At 38.6% G+C, this 21,310-nt stretch overlaps 1 protein-coding gene across 1 annotated transcript in view; it reads right to left on the bottom strand.

Moving 5' to 3' along the window:
* The window catches only part of LOC126108511 (coiled-coil domain-containing protein AGAP005037), a 249,741-nt gene that overhangs the window by 71,162 nt on the left and 157,269 nt on the right, over positions 1-21,310 (bottom strand). The window contains exons 13-15 of the mRNA XM_049913778.1: positions 20,001-20,099; positions 13,115-13,198; positions 9,977-10,100 (exon numbers count right to left, since the gene is read on the bottom strand). Of these exons, the coding sequence (XP_049769735.1) occupies positions 9,977-10,100; positions 13,115-13,198; positions 20,001-20,099 (307 nt within the window). The remainder of the gene's footprint in view (positions 1-9,976; positions 10,101-13,114; positions 13,199-20,000; positions 20,100-21,310) is intronic.

The raw sequence follows: 21,310 nt of genomic DNA, 5'->3' as shown, positions 1-21,310 counted from the left end.
TTTTGCATTATTTATACTCAACAATAGTTTTCATGAACATATTTAAACTGAACAATAAATCATATTAAAAATAAAACATGGGAGATTAGGGTAATTGTGCATGTGAGATGAATAACATCATTCAAGCCACAGTATAGTGGCCTCAGATGAGGCTGCTACATCAGAAATAAAAGAATTACGCACAGAAGCTATTAGTACAATGCAAAAAGTAAATAAGTATATTTGCAAAGAAAATGTGACAACTATAAAAACTGTGACAACAGTTTGTGTAAAACAGATAGAAAATACAAAACAGGATTGATTACGCAAACATGTTGTGGAGATTTAGCAGATATGAATAGCTGTTGGACTGAAGTAATTCCAAAAGCTGTAATTTTGAGTGGTAGGGCTGAAGATGGAATTGTGTGGAGGCAGGGGGTGGGGTGGAATGGAAGGAGGGAATTAACATCTTGTTGACATGAACATCTTTAGGGCAACATACTAGCTGAGTAAAACAAAAATGGGGCAAGAAATCATAAGCGAAGTCTTTGAAATTTTTCTGGAACTGGCTGGAAGTAGTTTCAAGACACTCTGAAAACCTTGAGGATTTTGGGATGGAGATTTAAATCCTAATACTTCCCTTCCTCCCCCTTCAAAAGTACAAGATGAGAAAAGGGGAGGAGGAAGGAGAAAGAGAATCTGAATTTTCTTGTTAAAGTGAAAAAAATGGATTTATCAGGTTTGATTCCATAGGTAAATTGTACTCAGCCTCTGAGATGAATATTCCAGTTGGGACTATGTGCAATTACAAGAGTCTGTAATGTTTTAAATTACATTTACTGCACTGGAGATTGTCACACAGTGACCAAAATCTAGATATGCAATAAATATCATTTGAGACTGACTGCTGTATACTCTTTACTGCTTGGAATAAAATAGATCTCTCATTCGTAATTACTGCGACTACTCATTTCTTCAAAAGCTTCCTGGAAATACTATAAATTTCAATACTGACTAGTGTTATTCAAGAGTTGCCCCATTATGCTAGGCACAGTCATTACAAAGATAACCATTCAGATCATGGTCTGACAGCACATGATGATTATAGGCTAGTTTTGTGAATATCTCTTTGGTGGTTAGTTCCTCGTAGTTTAAAATAAATATGAGGTAGCTTAGCTGAATTGGTGTTGTGCGTGTATGATGTAGGCACTGTTGCTGTATAGATAGACAAGCTGTTCGAAGCTGTGACAAGTCAAATAATAAATGCTACAATTCAATAGAGTGCATGGTGACAATGGAGATGGTGGCTGACAAGAGGACTGGCAATGTCAGTAAACAAAGACAATTTTGCTAAAAAATCTTTTCTACTTATGAATTGATTTGCAGCTTTCTTTCAGTAAGGCATTCTGATTCTTGTAATGATGAGTGTCTGAAGATAGCAGCTGATCAAAATTATAAATGTGGTAGAGCAGAAATATTCTCTTAAATTGCCATCAGCATCTTTTACACAATTTTGATCCCCCGAAACAAAATTTTATTTGGTGTTAACACTACATCTTTCATTTTGACAAAAGGATGAAAGTCTGGAAACAGAATTAAAATATAATTATTGCTAAATTGTGGTGATGGTATCTTCTGTCATCAACACTCGGTATCTTCTGTCATCAACGCTCCCTGTCACAGTGGGGCAAAAAGTTGTTTATTTATTCCTACAAGCAATCTTAGATCTTATAATGAAGTTTAAAAAAATCATTACTCAATAAAGATGCTCTAGCTGAACTCCCACTTGAATGCCTAAATAAGCGAAGATCAGGCTGGAAACTCAACCTTCAGATTTCCTGAATTAGAAAACCTTTCTAGTCAGCAAACAGCAGATTCAGAATGGAAGTAGCACTTCTTGTTGCATAGAGCATGTACCCTCTGGTTTTCAATCTGATAAGACAGTTTTCTCGATGGGCTCCAGGTGTTAATGAATTACACTTCACTTTTGCATACACTGTATTTTAGCATACTGCCTATCTCACGCTTCTTTTCCTTGCAGAGCTCATGTTATTTGTCTGCAAGGTGTGGACTGAAAAAGAAGCTGTCTGCTTGAGATTAATGTTCCTCTTTGTAAGGGCTTTACACATTGGAAATGTGAAATACAGATAAATTTTGCACTTAAAAATGACTCAAGTTTGGACAACAAAAAGTAACGTATAGTGGGAAGATTAATAATAGACATAAGAACCAAAAAAGCATTGTGTGAAACGTGGTTTAATAAGCTAGAAAAAAAAAGTGAAATTTTACCCAATACTGCCATTCAGAAGGCATGTATTTTATATTACTTTTGGACACTTCTTCAATTTTAGAGATATATGGTGGTAAGGCCACTACAGGCATAGGAAGAATGGGTCTGATAAGGATTTTCCAAAAACAGATACAGAAAAGAGCATACAGAAGTAGAAGAGAGAAACCTACAAAGAGAAACACTGAAGCAGAAAGCCAAGATACTACAGTAAAAAGAAGTACAGGTAATAGAACAAAATACAGTAAGAAGAAAGAGAAGCCACACAGTTTTACAAAGACAATACATATCAATAGGAATAGGCTAGAAGCAACACTCAGAATGATTAATAAGTATATACACCAACAGAGGAGGCTGTAAGATAGAAATAGTGAAGTGATGGAAAGTGTTACTGGAGAGTGCAGTGGAGTCTGTCATTTCAGCTGCCAGAATTCTGTTGTCCCTTTCAGCTTTGATCCACTTAGCAGTCATAGCTCTAGGTGGAGTGGTGAAATACAGAACTTAAAAAATTAAATAAACGATCACTCAGAGGATAAAATGTCACTACTCTTTCCTGTTCATCTCAATGAAAACTATATGTAATGAAAAATGTATGATGCTACAACCGCTTTTTTATTTAAACAAATAAATGCATTTCGTAAACAGTCTGCTATTGGAAAATGCCTACAATTTTTGGTACATGCGATGTTCACAGTCCCTAGAAGTGGTTCTTTTTTTGCACTCTTTGAAAGCTGAGATCCATGTCAGAGCAACTCCTTGTTAGTCTCAGTGTCCTCTGGATGCACCACTGCCATTGTCTTTAATGCCAACTCAAGCATGTTCCACCAAAAACTGTTTACTTGTCAAACCAGGTACCAACTCTTCTGTGAGGCTTTCCTTGCCTAACAGAATCTCATCTTCACAGTGGCCTCAGTGTTCATCTCTGAGAAATGGTGACGGCTCATGGCACGTTGATAAAGGTTGGCATGACTCGATGTCTTACAGACAGGTCCAGGAAGCTATCCACTCTTTTTCTGTCAATACACTGAGCAAAGATATGTATCCATATTTTTTCCTAATATCACCTTGAATTAAACATTAACATGGAACATGTTAAGTTGTTATGATATATTTAAACTTACCATCTGATTACAGAAACACACCATCACAACGACACAGATTCTGGTGTAATTTTCTCAAAATGTACCATAGACACATTTGACCAAAGAGGCATGAATATATAATATTAACTTATATCCTTCTACTGGCAACAGAACTTAGAAGATGCTGTATAGAATGTGTAACAACAAATTAGGGTCTAATGAACCAAAAACTTCTAGAAAGTAATAAATATTAGTGGATCAAACACATTTTTTTAAAAAAATTTCCAACCTTACATACATCATCTTAAGCAGGGAATATAATCCTGGATATCCAGCCAAGCTAATTCTTCTGTGCACTATTTTGATAAACTATGCTGTTACCTTCATCAGATGGTGTGTAAGCTACAGTGCTGAGTGTACTCTATTACCCTCACTCGCATCTGATGAAGACAATTAGATTAATAGATTAGTCATCACAACATTATGCACAAAAATGGAGTCATCAGTTTGTACCATACTGGAAAAAAGGTCACAAATCAAATATTCTGCATTGACCCCAGGGCCCGATGGTGCCCCTATTGGATTCTCTAAAGAATTTGTTCCTGAATTAGCCCCATTTTAATCATATGTTGTAGATCCCTTGAATAAAAAAAACTGCCCGATAGTTGAAAGAAAGCAGTATCGTCAGATTAAAAGTTTATGTCTGACTCTTGGTGCTACAGTGTTGCCACATCATCTACCTCTCAGTTAAAGGTGACACAAAACACAGTGGGTCCCTCCACAAGTGCTGAAATGCTGTTCATGTAACACGGAGCAGTGTTGGCAACTGCTGCTGTCAGGTATGGTAGGAACACAAGATGCGCTGTCCACAGCTGATTTATGATCAACGACTGAACTGTGTCAGACAATGTGTTTTGTAGCCCTGAATTTACACTTGTGTCCTAACCTAACCAGAACTTCTTGATGTGCAATGTATTCGAGAAAACGGTGGTCAGTAACCTGCGGCAGAATTATTAATCATGCCCACTTTGCTCATGGCAATTACAGCTAACATGTATGGTCAAACTGAAGAAAAAAATTCGATTTCAGCATTAAAAGTTAACTGTAGAATCTCGCTTTTGCAACATGAGCTGACACAATACCGCCCGATGAGCAGTCCTGCTTAGAACTCACCTGTAGGTTATAGGCAACACTAGCAGATTCCAAAAAAAAAAAAAAAAAAAATAATTAATTGAAAATAATAATTTAAAAAAAATTAAAATAGTAATCACCCAATGAGATTGATACCACACCCTTCTCCACACCAGACTGTAACTATACCCTAGTGCTACGGAAGACCTTTACTTTGTACTTTTATGTGCTTTTATTTATAAAACCAGTTGCAATGATCATTTGCTGCCTTCAAAAAGTTTGGTTTTACACCATATTGTATGAAGTTTGTCTACTGTTGGCTGATATCTGAACATAATAACTGAACATGTGAAGCCAAATCAGGTCTTGCTAAAGAATCCAGTAGCCTTTGGCAAGTGGTACAAAATGTGCATATTTTGTTACTATCGTTTTGTTTATGTTGATTCCACTGTCTTTATCATGTTTGATGAAAGGGCCGGACCCAGGGTTTGGGACCCAAACACAGCAAAGGAAAAATGCCACACAGAAATTGGAAATGAAGTGCCATTTGTTGTGGCAGTTTGGCGACAGGGAACAGTTCAGGAGTGACGCTGAGTGCTTCAGTTGGAGGACGACACCTCCAACACATGAAATGTCAACTATCAAGTAATTTTAATCAGACTATAGTCACAACCACCTACAAGAAGGATAGCAAAGGTGGTCCATAAAACTATAGTTAAAGCCACGTACAAGATGGGTAACAGATGCAATCCACACAACTGCTGTCCAACATTTCTGATACCCACCTGATGTCGAATCTCATAACATATTCTGAGTTCAAACATAATGAGGCACATCAAACAAAATGAGCTGCTCCATGCCAAGCAGCATGGATTCTCAAAACATTGATCCTGTTAAACCCAATTCAAGCTTTTCTCAAATGACATCCTGAAAGCCATGGATCAAGGCAATCAGGAAGATTTCTACCACAACTTTTGAAAAGCACTTGACGTAGTGCCCAAACCTGTTCTTATTAATGAAAGTACAACTGCAAGGGTTATCAAGTAAACTTCAGGAGTGAACTGATGATTTCTTCTAAGGGAGGATGCAGTATATTATCTCAGATGTAAAGTCAACGACAAATGTAGAAGTAACTTCAGGCATACCCCACGGAAGTTGTTTGGGACCCTTGCTGTTCATGCCGAATTTTTACGACCCGACAGACAATATTAACAGTAAACTCAGATTTTTTGCGGATGGTGGTAGTTACATAAAATGAAGTATTGTTTGAAGGAAGCTGGACAAATATTCAACCAGCTCTTGATAAATTTTCAATGTGCGATAAAGATGTTTTACTTGCTTTAAATGTCCAGAAATGCAAGATTGCGCACTTCACTAAATGAAAAAATATCACGTCCTATGACAACACTATCAATGACTTGCAACTGAAATCACTCAACTTATGCAAACTGGGTATAAAATTTTCTAGGGATACGAAACGGAATTATCACATGGGGCAGTGGGTGGCAGACTTTATTCATTAGCTGCACATTGGGAAACTGCCATCAGTCTACAAAGGAGCTTGCTTACAAAAATACATCCCGAAATATTACATAATTGTGAGAGACCCATGTGAAACAGCACTAACAGAGAATACTGAATGTGTACAAATTAAGGGTAGCACATATGGTCACAGTTGACTCATGGGAGAGCACCGTGGAGATGCTGAGAAACCTGAACTTGCAGCTACTTGAACACTTATACCAACCATCCTGTGAAAGCCTACTTCTAGTATTTGAAGAATCAACATTAGTGAGGAGTCTCAGAATATGCTACAAACCCCATACATATCACTCCTGTAGGGACAACATTAAAAGTAATTGCAGCACAAAAGGCTTTTAAGTAGATAGTTCTTCTCATGCTGCAGTGCTAATGGAATGTGGTTCAATGGTAAGTGTTTTCTGCCATTCACTTCATGTTGCTTGCACAGTATAAATGTAGAATTCAATGCAGCAGTTTGCTAACAGTTGAAGACATCATCAGCTATTACCAAGTGTACTCTCGTAATCAGCACCCATGTGACAACAAGCGCTACCCAATATGTTAAAAAATGCTGCACTTAATTATGGCATTCTTCCGGAGCTCATACCTCAGATTCTATCGCTGTTAGAAAAGTAGGGTCTGGGCTAGGGACCACAGAAGGATTGCTAAATGCAAAAAAGTGGAGTACCAGCTGCCTCAGTCTAACTTCCTCAGTCCACCTTTCCCCAAAATTTTGGCATGCAAACATATTCACGCTTTTTTATGCTGAGAGAGAATGAGACAGTGGTAGTGGGAAGAGATGGAAAAGTAAGAAATACTGGACGACAGTAGACAGTGGTTGTGGTATAGAAAGAGCAAAGGACAATGGCAGTGGAGAGAAAACGAGGGCCAGTGTGTAAAAGGAATGTCAGTGACAGGACAGTGCCAGGAAAAGAGTGAACCAGACAGAGGAAAAAGAGAAGGAGGAAGTGGGTGAGAGCCAGGGATGAGAGACGAGAGTCTATGACAATGACAATGAGGATGAGAGAGAGAGAGTGACAGTGAGAAAAGATAGCAACAGTGGGTTGGAAGAAATGAGATAGCATCAGTAAGAGAGACCAAGAGGAAGACAGTGATAATGAGGGGAGACCATGGTAGTAGGACACAATGAAGGAGATTGTGGCTGTGAAACAGGAGAGAGTGACAGCGCGAGAGACACAAAGAGATAGTGTCAATGAACTGGGCTAAATGAATGAGTAAGAATGGGCAAGTGGGAGTGGCTGGGTATGAGGGACTTACAGCAATGCATTAGTGGCTGTGAGTTAGTTGCAGTTACAGCAGCCTGTGGGACAGAGAAGTGAGTTGTAAGTCACAAAGAGTGCAAATATGTTTATGTGCTGAAATTTCTCGGAAAATTTTTAAAGGTGCTGAGGGAGGGAGAACGAGGCAGCTGGTATCATACTTTTCAGAGTCTTTTAAACAGGAGCATATTTGCCTTCTTTGTGCTCTAATAGGTGTATTTTTCCACTAGGCTACACCTACGAGGGCCGTTCAGAAAGTAACCTCCGGTTGATTTAAAAAAATACACGAAGTTAAATAAAAATATTTTAATATATACATCTTACAACTACATCTTTGCACTATTTTTCTACATAGTCTCCATAGCGATTGAGGCACTTATCGTATCTCTTCAAAAGCTTTGAAATTCCTTCTGCATAAAAATCACCTGCTTGTACCTGGAGCCAGCCTGTGACTGCATCTTTGAGCTCTTCGTCGTCATCAAACCGCTGTGACCTGAGCCATTTCTTCAAATGCATGAAGAGGTGATAATCACTTGGCGCCAGGTCTGGGCTGTAAGGTGGATGGTTGATAACATCCCACTTGAAGGACTCAAGAAGGGCCGTTGTTCTGCGAGCAGAGTGAGGACGGGCGTTATCGTGCAAAAAAACGATACCGGAAGTCAGCATACCACGGCGTTTGTTCTGTATAGCCCGTCGTAACTTTTTTATTGTTTCACAGTACACGTCTTGATTAATGGTCGTACCACGTTCCATGAATTCAACCAACAACACCCCTTTGGCATCCCAAAACACCGTTGTCATCAGTTTTCTGGCAGAAAAATCTTGCGAGGCTTTTCTTGGTTTGGTAGGCGAATTTGAATGTGCCCACATCTTTGATTGTTCTTTTGTCTCAGGGTTCACGTACTTAATCCAGGTTTCGTCACCGGTCACGATTCTGTTTAACAATGGTTCTCCTTCGTCCTCATAACGTGACAGAAAGTCTAACGCAGAGGCAATTCTTTGAGTTTTGTGGTGGTCGGTAAGAATTTTGGGCACCCATCGTGCACAGAACTTACGGTAACCCAATCTTGCTGTCACTATCTCGTACAAGAGAGTCTTACAAATCTGTGGAAAACCAGTAGACAACTCCGACATTGAGAAACGTCGATTTTCACGAGCTTTTGCATCAACTGTCTGAACGAGTTCGTCAGTCGCCAATGATGGTCTACCACTCCTCTCTTCATCATGAACGTTTTCTCGTCCACTTTTAAATAAACGTACCCATTCACGGACAACTCCTTCACTCATAACTCTTGGTCCGTACACGGCACAAAGCTCACAATGAATAGCTGCTGCAGAATATCCTTTGGCTGTAAAAAACCTTATGACAGCACGCACTTCACATTTGGCGGGGTTTTCTATTGCAGCACACATTTCAAACTGCCACAAAAACTAAACTAGCGCAGGTACGACATTCACTCGACCACGGCTTGATGCCGACTGACCTGTTGAATGCGTGAACGCACAGATGGCGTCGCTACTCCCCCCACAACCCGCACTGTGACCGATCGGAGGTTACTTTCTGAACCGCCCTCGTATATTGTGGTAGAGGGTATTCCTTATCATCATAGTCTAATTTTATGATCACAACCTCGACAGGATAGATAACAAAAGGCTGAAGAATATTCATAATTTGTGCTTTGATACATGGTTCTTGAAGTTTTCTATGCATGTTCTCACAAGATGTATAGGACATTTTTCACAATATATATAGGGAATTTTTCTGTTAGTGTCAGTCAATTAAGACTTTTCAACAATTCTGTTATACTTTCTCACCAGTCGAACATGCCTGTGATCATTTGCTCTACCCCTTTGTGTACATGCCTCATGTCACCTGTTATTTTGTCCTGACATGCATCCCATACACTTCAAGTTCATGAAATATAAGTATTTTGCGTGTCTGCCCCTTGCTTTGGCTATGACTGAGCCTACATGGTCAACCAATTCACATCTGTACACATTATTACTCCCAAACATTTCTGTGACATGACCGATTCCAATCAGGAATCATTTATCCTGCAGTTAAAGGATACAAACCTTTTACATTTCTTGAAGTCCACAACTTTGCATTTTTCTGTGTCAAATACATGGTCTCTATACCAAGGTGATATTTTATTGATAAATATTTAGATATTATGCAATCTTTATCAAACAGAATTTTCTCTTACATGACCATTTCAATTACCAAAAGGCCTGACAGTGCAATTAACACTATGTGCCAAGCCATTAATGTATAACATAAACAGTGAAGGTCCTATCATTCCAGTATCTGTAGATGACTCTCCATCTGGGATACCATGCTGTATCCTGCCTGTCAGGAAAAGCTGTTGATCTGGCAGCCTGGACAGTTTCATTTCCAGTTGTATCAGTTGATACTATATGCTATGCGGCAACACACTGATCTGAATCGCATACAACCTCCACTGCACCAACCAATAAGTTTAAGGAGACAGACACAGAAGGAGATAAAAATTATGAAGGAGGTAAGTGTGTAAAGGACAGAACTAGAAGAAAAAGAGAGAGAGATAGAGAGAAATGGAGACCGACAGATGAAAGAGTATTTGGATTCTACAAATGGTGAAATCACTACCAATACACTTAGTCTACTGCAACATCTACTCAACTATGGCAGCTTCTCTCGCCGATCTGTCCCTTACCTTCCCGTGTGCTGGTGGTGTGATAGGAGTGTCCGAGTCAGCACCGCCTCCCCCAGGAGTCGGAGAGAGCCGTGAGTCTGGCGTCGTAGATGGGGGGAGGCGCTGCTCTTGTACAGAGGCCAGCCTACAACAAAATGTGATAGATCAGGTCTGTTGCATACAGATCACCCAGCTAATCTAACTTTACTTACAGGTTTTTTTTTTTTTTTTTTTTTTAAATGTCCAATTTTTTCTGTGTGGTCTATGTGCTACTTAAGTATTGTTGCCTCAGCAAAGGAAGTTTGTTCCCTGGGCTGCTGGACGAAAATTTGTCAACTGGGCACTCAACGAGGCAACAGATGGAGAGCTAGGGGGAGGGTAATCTGCTGTCTGCTTGCTGCCAGAAAGTGTTGGAGTTCTCTCCTGTACACGCACCCAGCTAATGAGGATATATCTCCTTTCTGTCTCCTTAATAAACCCAGATATTAGATGGGCGAAGTTAGATTTCTATGAGGATCGCTAGAAATGGATACGAATATTATATACAGTGAAACACTAATGTTGGCTGTAACATACGGCCACTTGGAAAGCACAGATGCTTTGTTAACATCTGAAGGGCTAAATATGACAAAATGCCCCTGTTCCTACTTTTCCACACAATTAGATGTGCCTCCTACTTGTCTTATCTCTGAGTCACACCTGTTTCACTTGCATTAACCATTGCCAATTATGCAATTAATGAAAACTGCAACAAAATAATGTGAAGGCTGTTCTAGAACACTCCGTCCTTTGGAACCTTCTCTCCACATTAGGACTCATCTTTGTTGTACTGGATAGCAAAATATTTCCAGTTATGTGTATCACACTGAATATTGCCACAGAAATTATTCCCAATGATGAATTCTACATAAATATGAGTGCAGCAAAGAGACTGCAGCTATGGAAAGAATTCACACACTTAAATGACTCTTATATTTGTTTAGTTAAAATGAATAATTTTATGTACACTGGAATAATTTATATACACAGAATTATTAAAGAGTGAGAACAAGCACACAAATTTACTCTGCCATATACTGCCTTAAAAAGAAGGACATCTACCAAATCTGATGTGCAATGTCTACTAGAAGAGGAGATGAAAAAACATACAATAATTTAGGATAACTCATCAATCTACGCTGAATTTTGCCTTTGAATTGCTTGTGGTATGAATTGAGAATGTCTTACAGTAACCTTTTCAAAGAACTTACTTGTTGCAGATAATACATATCTCTCTGAAACCACTGGCTCTGATCATGAAAGCAATACTGGAAATATGTATAATTTACACAAATATTTAAAATCACTAACTTTAGTGCAGAAAGATGTCCATTATTCCTTGCCAAGCAGTTTCAATAATTTGACAGCAATTGTAGACATGTTTGTATAAATTTGGATGTTTTGTATCAATTTATAAATCAAAATATGTTTTAAAAAATCTACTCACTAAGTGGTGGCAGTAAAACACACATGAAAGTTAATGAAATTTGCAAGCTTTTAGAGCCAATGGCTCCTTGTTCTTGTGAAAGAGTCATAGGAGAGGGAAGAGGGATGAAGGATGAAGAAAAAGAACCAGCAAGGTTTAGAAAATAGGAGAATTACGGAGAAGTCACATAGAACTCCAGGTTAGGGAAGACTTACCAGACAGGATGAGAAGGAAAGGCTGATTGTTGGGGACTGCATGAAACAAGATTAAAAAACCTGAGAGCTTAAAGGTGAACGACAAAGTAATAAGCAATCATCAATCATCAGTAATCTCTGTCTTCCTTATTACCCAGCTAACCTGTCTTCCACCTATAAGCTCTCAGCTTTGAAATATTGATTGGTGCAGTCCTTCCTTCTCATCCCGTCTGGTAAGTCTTCTCTGGTCTGGGGTTCAGGATGACATTTCTGTAATTCTTGCCATTTCCTAAGCGGTCTTTTCTTTCATCCCTCTCCCCTCCATTACAATCCTTCTGGCAGGAGGAGGATCCCTTGGCTCCGAAAGCTTATGAATATTTCACGTGTGTTCTCCTGCCGCTGCTTTGTGAGTAGATTTTCTGACAACTCTCATTAAAATATGTTTAAGAGTTTTTTCTGGTTCCACATCCTCCAGCACAGTTTCACTGAGGGTTTTTGGAAGGAATATTAGCGTTATCAGTTCTTTCGTAGATTACGAATACATACAAGGTGTGTCCAAAAAGTCACGAAATATATTTTTTGCTGCACCACTATAGGTTGCAGCATGCAGTTGGACCAGTTGGATTAGGTGGGGGCAATAACCAGCTTTACAGCACACTAAAGGTCAGTCTGCTCCAAGCAACAGTAGCATCAGCATAATTGAATAAGTGCACCTCATGTTCATGAATTTTTGAATTTTGACCACTGACTGAGTGTTCAGGTTTTAGCTGACACTCGGAACAGTCCAAAAAGTTCCATGTTCAATGTTGTTATGGAGGAGTTGCACATGAGAAATTACACCAAGCTGGTGCCAAAAATTCTGTCAGACAAACACAATGTCAATCAAGTGTTGATCGCAAGTGAACTAGTGGAGCATATGGACACTGAAATGGGTTACTGGGACAATGTTATTAATGGTGATGAGACTTGGACTTTTGCATATGACCCAGAAACAAAGTAGCAAAGTTCAGAATGGCACCCTCAGTATCCCCAAAACCCAAGAAGGCGAGGATGAGCAAATCTTTTTCAACAGCAATGGTGTGGTCCTGATCTAACACTGAGTACAATATAGTCTAAATTTCAACAATGCTTTTTTCAGCATGGATGTTGTCAGTGAGTAAGACACCAACATCAGACTTCATAACAGGCAACAGTTCCAAGGACTGAATGCAGACTGCAAATACGGAGTAGTCAGTTGTTAAAAATTTTAAAAAATTCCAAAATATATTACTCAAACCAAATAAATGCTAACTTTATCATAGGTCTTGACTCCGAGGTTAAAGTTGATATACTGTTTATTTTTTCAAGAGCCTTTTAAGTCCGAATGACAGCAACATTTCTTTGTTTCCAGTGTCATTCATTAAGTAATTTAAAAAGAACTTAATGAAACATCCTTATTTACTACTTACCTAACAGGTCTTAATGTTATGTGAGAAAGGCAGTGGGAAACACATCAGTTACCTTTTGAGCGTGACCAAGGTGCCGGTGAGTTTTTTGCAGCGTCGGAGTGCACTTTCTAATCTTTCTGGTTCTTCCTTAAGGAACCTATGGGCAGGAAATTTCAGTATGATTGTGACTGAAAAGACATGGAAATCGAAACAGTCACAATTAAAACCACAGACCTTCTCCTCACAGACTTCACACTGCATCCACTAGCCAGACTTCACACTGCATCCACTAGCTTCCACTTCTGTTAATAGGTTTGGCAAAAATCAAATCTATTGTTAACACACTTCCTTTCATTTCTTTCAGATGCAATCTAAGAACATAGTTTTAATCGAGACTGGTTTCAGCCATACAGTGACCATCTTCAGAATTTACAATGGATTTTAAAATCAAATTAGATAAATTGTCAATATATTTAAAAAATTGTGAACTTTTGGCATTTGGCTTTCTTGATGTCTGTTTCTATTAATACAGAAATTAAACATTTTCTTTTCACGCCGCTTCTTATTTAAATCCAGTTCCTTATCAAGATGATCATGGACCTTATCAAGATGATCACTCACACTCCATACATTTGAAACTTCATGCAATTGTGGTTTGTTCATTTCATGATGAACATTTATGAACCATTTGGTTTGTTTACTGTATACATCTTAGAAAATCACATTACAGTTACAACAATTTTGAAGCCAATAAAGATTATAATACCAAAATTATGTGTCTACGAATGAACAGTTACAAGTTTCATGCAGCTCAAGTTACCAATTCATTCCTCACGAACTCTTCCACTAAATAATAGCAACCTGGTATTGGTGTCCCATGTAACTTTCTTTCTGGTTGATCTTGAATCATCTGTACTATTTTGTTCCCTTTTAATTTAATATAAATCTTCATTCCGCATATTGAGCCACCTAGATATTGAGGCACCTAGGCATACTGTTTATGTGTCAGTCAATGGGAATCATAAAGTTTTCTTTCTCTCTTGTGTTTATCTGAACAAAATGATTTGCTCCAAAACAAATAATTACTATGTGGTGCACAAGAAGTTTGTTTTTATAAACATACAAAGAGCAGACATAAAGTTGTAATTATCAGTACCTAAAATAAAGTTATGTAATTAATTTTTTGTTTATTTGTAAGTACATGTTGCATGTTTGCAACCCACTGAAATCTCCATGCCACAGTACCATAGCATGCAGCTGTAAGAGCCAAAATAATATGGCACAGCCCACTGAAAAAGTGGTCTATTGTGCAATAATTCATTTTTGACAGCAGTGGAAATGTTGCAGCAGTGTCAGGCCAATTATTATGACTTCCCGAGTTAGTCTCACTTATTGAAGGCAATAACATCCATGTAGTATTAGGAACAGAAACCTGGTTAAAACCAGAAGAGAACAGCGGGAATATGCTAAATTCAGATTGGAATATATATCCAGGATAGTATAGTCGACAATGGTGGTAGCATATTTATTGCCATAAAGAAGTCAGTAATATCTAGTGAGATTATTACAGATTCTAAATCTGAAATAATGTGCATGAAGATAAGCATCAAAGGTGGGCCAAACATGGCTTTTCACATACTTCAGGAGCTGTAGTGGCAGCACATTTCAGAGGAAACTTGTAAACTATAGCAGATAATTTTTATCGAGCTATTGTTACTGGGGAGTCTTCAGTGTGACCGAACCAGTCATGATTAATAATACATTCTATGATGTGTCTATGTGTCTAAAAGAAAAGTGTTTACATGCCATTCATTTTACTCTATAGACAGAATGTCGTTACTATCATAAGTGCCTAGTTTATACAGTTCCTGCAGCACTACTTTCATTGTATCTATGTCCTCCAGGTGTGTATTAGGCTCAATAGTCACTTCTGTAGCAGCAGTCCTCTAATCAGAAGATAACAGAAATTTTTAATATCCCCAGCCATTCACAAAGATTCGTTTTTCTCCCATTGTAGTGTTTATGAGACCAAGTTTCACCACGTTCTCCACATGCAACCATAACACCAGATACAGTAGCTTGAGATACCCCCACAGATTTGCAATTGCTGTCATGCAAACAAGGCCTAAATACAGCATTGGAAATTTCCCCTTGTCAAAGGGCTTTCAAGTCTGACGTAGCAGGAACTCAATGATAACAGATGTACTGGCATCTCAGATTATTGGCAAAACTGGTATACAAGAAAGAAAATGAAAAAGACAATACCAGTGCACTACACATACGTCAGAAGGAAAGCTCCCGTAACCCAGACATTTATAGCCGTGTATTCACATATTTTTTCCCAATCCCCACATTTCTTCTATGTACCAGCACTGGTAAATAAATGAGACATCATGTACCTGTATCCACATATGTTTACATATAAAAAAGTTACCCATAACATAAGCCCAGCATTTTCTAATGGCTTAAAAATATCTTCAACTGGATCTCAGTAACACTGACATGAATAACTCAACAAAAATGAAACCTCAAAAAACAAAATGACCTATCAATAGGATGTGATGCTATTGCAATCAATCCAAGTGATTTTGTATCTTTTGTTGATAGTAGTTGACATGTGAATTCACTGTAATCAGTGTCAAACAAGTGCAGACTGAGGGACTTGTTCTGGAAGCAGTTGTACAAGGGATAGTCAGTAATGTCTCCTACTTTTTCACTCCTTTATTAAGTTGACAATGTAGTAATCATGAATTTGGCACAGTTAGCCTAATATTCTTCCATAGGCCACTCCAGCAACAGTGTTCTACATCAACAGATGGCAGCAATAGAAAATGGCTGACACTGACATACATGTAAGACAGTGCTCCGTGTTTGAATTCCTTACTGCAGAATGTGAAACATCCACACATTCATGAAAGACTGCAAATGGTGTATGGAGATGATACGGTGGACCATTAAACAGGGGGTTTGTTGCTGTAGAGAAGCTGGAGGGCAAACACAGTTGGCTGATGCAAAATGGATCAGCTGGTGAGCAAGAGCAGTGACTTCAAACAGCATCCAATGTGTCAGCAACATCATCCATGATGACTGCTGGTTAACAACAGATGAATTGTATTACCACTTGTCCACTAGTAAAGGCAATGTGATGACCATTATTGAAAAACTAGGCTATTGCAACAGCTGTGCATGCTGGGTACCAAAAATGTTGATCGAACAGTATACAGAAGCAAGGGAAACAGTTGCATTGATTCTGTTACAGCACTGCAATGTGAACTGTAACTGGAGATGAGTCTTAGGTTCATTTTTATGAACCTGGATCCCAGGGGCAATCAATGGAATGGCATCACAAAACATCACTGACAATAAAAACATTCAAAACAAAACATTCCACTAAGAAGGTTATGGCTACATTCTTTTGGGATACAGAGAGTGTGTTTGTGGTTGATTTTGTGGGGACAGATTTCACAATAAACTCTATTCAATATGCAAAAATGCTTAAGAAGTTGAAAGCATGTCTTCAGGGAGTCTATCCATCAATAGGAATGGCAGCTGCTCCTCTTTTGCACGACAATGCACAACCACACACCAGTCACTCCACAAATGGCGTAACTGCATAAACTGCTTCATCCACCATGCAGCCTTGACCTCGTACTGTTGGTCTTCCATATGTCTGGCCCACACAAAAAAGCTCATCACTGTGAAGATGCAAATACCCTGCAAAATTCAGTGTGGCAATGGCTGAGGAAGCAGCACCATGATTTTTATCGCACAGGTATAATGCTTTTGTTTCAATGTGTGTGTGTGGGGGGGGGTAATGGGGAAAGAGAGAGAGAAGTGAATTACTTTGTAAGAAAGTATCCGTAACTAATTTAGAAAAAATATACCTAAAAACAAAGATGATGTGACTTACCAAATGAAAGTGCTGGCAGGTCGACAGACACACAAACGAACACAAAACATACACACAAAATTCAAGCTTTCGCAACAAACTGTTGCCTCATCAGGAAAGAGGGAAGGAGAGGGAAAGACGAAAGGATGTGGGTTTTAAGGGAGAGGGTAAGGAGTCATTCCAGTCCCGGGAGCGGAAAGACTTACCTTAGGGGGAAAAAAAGGACGGGTATACACTCGCACACACACACACATATATCCATCTAATATGTGTGTGTGTGCAAGTGTATACCCGTCCTTTTTTCCCCCTAAGGTAAGTCTTTCCGCTCCCGGGACTGGAATGACTCCTTACCCTCTCCCTTAAAACCCACATCCTTTCGTCTCTCCCTCTCCTTCCCTCTTTCCTGATGAGGCAACAGTTTGTTGCGAAAGCTTGAATTTTGTGTGTATGTTTTGTGTTCGTTTGTGTGTCTGTCGACCTGCCAGCACTTTCATTTGGTAAGTCACATCATCTTTGTTTTTAGGTATATTTTTCCTTCGTGGAATGTTTCCTTCTATTATAACCATATCATTAATTTAGAAAAAAAAATCACATAAATTTTACTGAAGTTTAAAGCTTGAGAAAAGGCATGTTGAGTACTGGACAGTGAATAATGTTCACAAGTAGTTCAAAAAAACAACACGTTATTTCAAATAAGTAAAATGCATTAGGGAGCATTGAATGTTCTCAAAATTTAATACTTATTAGTGAATATCACTTGCTGATATGATGACACTAAAGAAAAGAGTGTCACAGTAAGAATAGCATCCTTAGTGCTGATTCACCCTAAAAATAAATTTTCTACACACATTCCAAGTGAGTTCAGGACACTGAACTGAGTCACTACCTTGTCACCAAGTATTCATGGTCAGGGCAATATCAAAAGGAACAGAACACCATTCTAATGCAAGAATACAGTACTTGTTGTGACAGGCAGGAGCTTGAAACTGGGTTAATACCTATGTGGTCCCAAATGCTTTTTGGTCAGAGGTAATGGCTTGCAGCACAAAGCCTGATTTACATACCAACCTACAATCAGGAATAAAGGTGGCACAGCACAGGTGAGTCTCCATGTGTGGGACGAGCATCTCGGCTATGAAGAGTATCGCCACTTGGCATGTCTGTCACAGTGCATGCATGGAGCTGAAATTGGATGTTGTCACCACGAAGGGAAGATCTGAACTGAGGATGAGGTTAGGGCTACAGTTGCTTAGCTAGGTCTGGTGCTACTCTCTAGGTCCTAGCAGTCAGTGATCGTATCAAGATGGAAGTTTAGCCGCACAACAGAATTGAGACCTTTAGGTGGAAATAGGTGCGTGAAGACAGAAACTCACTCTGTTGGCAGATGACTGTAGTGAGCTAAGCATGCAGCAGTCAGTGATCATATCAGATGGATGTTCAGTTGCACAGCAGAATTGAAACCTTTACGTGGAAATAGGTGCATGAAGACAGAAACTCACTGTGTTAGCAGATGACTGTAGTGAGCTAAGCATGTATAGAACTGGGCTGAACTGCTCAGACTGGTGTGAGGCGAATGGCCATCACAATTACGGGCAATGTTTGATGCTAGCAGACATCTTTGTCTGGGAATTTTTTCTTTGGCAGTACTAGTTTCTTTGCCACTGCTAGTCTGCTTTTTATACCAACCCTGCTTAGCTCATCCCATATTAATTTGCTTCCAAGGTAAGAGAATTTATTATCTTTTTCTACTTTGTGGCCCCCAAATTTGATGGTAAGTTTCTCACAGGTGTCATTTCTGATATTTCTCATTGCTTTTGCCTTTCTTCAGTTTACTCTCAATCCATATTCTGTGCTCAGCAGACTGTTTATCCATCCACTATGCCGTGTATATTTCCTCACATCGACTGAGGATACACAATGTCATCAGTGAATCTTATCATTGGTATCATTTCACTGTGAAGTGTTACCCCAGTCCCAAATCTTTCTTTTATTATCATCACTGCTTCTTTGCTGTACAGATTGAAAAACAGGGAAGGAAGAATGCATTCCTGTCTTACACACTTTTAACCCTAGCATTTTGTTCTTAGCCTTCCATGATTAGTGTTCTTTCTTGATTATTGTACATTACCGTATATTACCTGTCTTTCCCTGTATCTTACACTTTTTTTTCTGAGAATTTTGAACATTTTATACCATTTTAAATCAACACATCCTATGAAGATATTTCAGTTTCCCTCAAGTCTTCTTGCAATGCCAGAACTGCCTTGCTGGTGTCTTTAGCTTTCCTAAAGCCAAACTTACAGTCAGCTAAGAGTCTCAACTTTCTTTTCCATTCTTCTGTGTTAGAAGTGTATTAAAAAATATTCCTTATCCTTTCTTGTTTGGCACAGGCATGATTCTCCAGTCTCTAACCTAAACAAATGACCTAAGGAAGCAGAAAAAGACAGCAGTCATAGAGTAATTTTGGAAACAAATGTTTAGCTGGGGTTTTGATAAGGCGCATTAAATAAATGGCACTAAAAATGTTGGATAAGTGTTTCAAGTTCAAGGATGACTGTACCCTGAAATGAATTCTTTTTCTTTCCTGGAAGAAAAATGAAGTCTTAAAGCCAGGTTGTTGGCGTATTTAACTAAACACTGCTTCTACAGCTCAGAGGAACTTCTCCATATGAATATTTAGGGATTTCTTAAAAACTGTTTAACATTTCACAGTAATTCTATAAATTTTCCAGGAATAAAATGTGTAGAGCCTATGAATTTCAGATACATACTGACTGACATTATGCACTGAAATATAAATCTAAAATGTTTCATGTTATTTAACATGACCCATCATATCATTTCTCGACTTGCATGTCCTGTGTCTCAGTGTACCTTGAATGAAAAATGAAGAATGAGGATCAATAAAATATGATACAACAGTCCACTCATAATTTAGGTGAGTTTGATAACAATAAAAGTTTTAAAAAAGAATTTAAGTGCTATTCCCTATATTAATTTTTTCCATCAGCACAAAAATCATATGTTATTGTTACTAAAAACCAGATCATATTCATATAAGGATACTCACTTTTCTTCCCTGACAACTTTCTCCATCTCAGATGACAAAAGGCTCTTCATTCCCTCCTGTAGACTTGGGAAACGCACTTTGAGGTCTGCAACAGTCTTACTGGAAATATATCAAAAAAATCATTATTAACTTCATACTGGTGTCCTTTCTTCCCCTGTAGAAAGGAGAAATAAATAACCCGGTAATGTGACATATTGTTGGTTGGATATTGGTCCAATATTTTAATAAATGATTACAGTTACAGGTTCAAAACTGTATACTGACAAGGAAACATCATGCTGGTTACAGACCTTTAGGTGAAATTGGAAAGGCCAAGTTGCACAGACCCAGGTCAGCAAATACATGGAATCCTAAAGTGGATACATACACAGAGTACCCACATCATTTTTAAGCAAATTTTCAAAATCATGCATAAAACTTCAGGACAAACAAGTAAAAACCATGACACAGAATTATTGTTCATATAGGTATAATAATAATTTATTTTCGTGTGACTTAGTGTACCAATGATGGAAGATTAACAGCAGTACTGCATTTACAATTTAGTTGTAAATATAAACATACATTTCACACATTTTACATTGAAGCCTATGGCACTGACTCATAGCATGTAACTGTCTTACAAGTACGAACGGTCTACCCGACGGGAGGCCCTAGCCACACGACATTTCCATTTTATTTTACTTTTATTAAGTAGCAAGTCTATACGAGGGAGGCTAACAGGTGTAAATTTTATCATTGCATGTAACCTATTGCACATTGTTGTGTGGATCATGACATGCTGACAAATTACATAACTTTGTGTGATGTTGTTTGACAATGCCCAAAGGGACAAAAATTGATCAGCTATTAAATAAATAAATAACAAACAGAAAAATGATTTCCTTCAAGAACAGTGTGTATACTAGGCAGCCCCACTATCAATATGTAATTGGTTAGTTGGGTGTTAAGGGGCTGAAAAGCAAGGTCACCAGTCCTCTGTCAAGAGGGTAGTTCATCTGGAGTTAGCGACGTCCACCAGAAATGTGACTGAATGATGTAGATGTGGTAATATTGAAGCACTGAAGGCAATATAGATGACAGAGCTGAGAAATAATTTATGGAGAAGATTGGGCTGGTAAATAGATTAGAGCAGATGAGAGTCCTCCCAGGCCTTGTCTATGGCAAGAAAATCCCCACCTGCATGTAACTCCCCCCACACACACACCCCAACCCAATTAAGGGCAGAAACGGTTACAGAATAAAGAATGCCTTCTAGTCAGGAGATTTGTAACAGTAAAACTGAGAAGGCTAAAAACATAAAGAACATC

This window comes from Schistocerca cancellata, chromosome 11 (assembly GCF_023864275.1).
Source record: "Schistocerca cancellata isolate TAMUIC-IGC-003103 chromosome 11, iqSchCanc2.1, whole genome shotgun sequence".
NCBI lineage: Eukaryota > Metazoa > Arthropoda > Insecta > Orthoptera > Acrididae > Schistocerca > Schistocerca cancellata.
The sequence above is the reverse complement of the archived record's forward strand: the minus strand, read 5'-3'. Positions and strand labels throughout refer to the sequence as shown.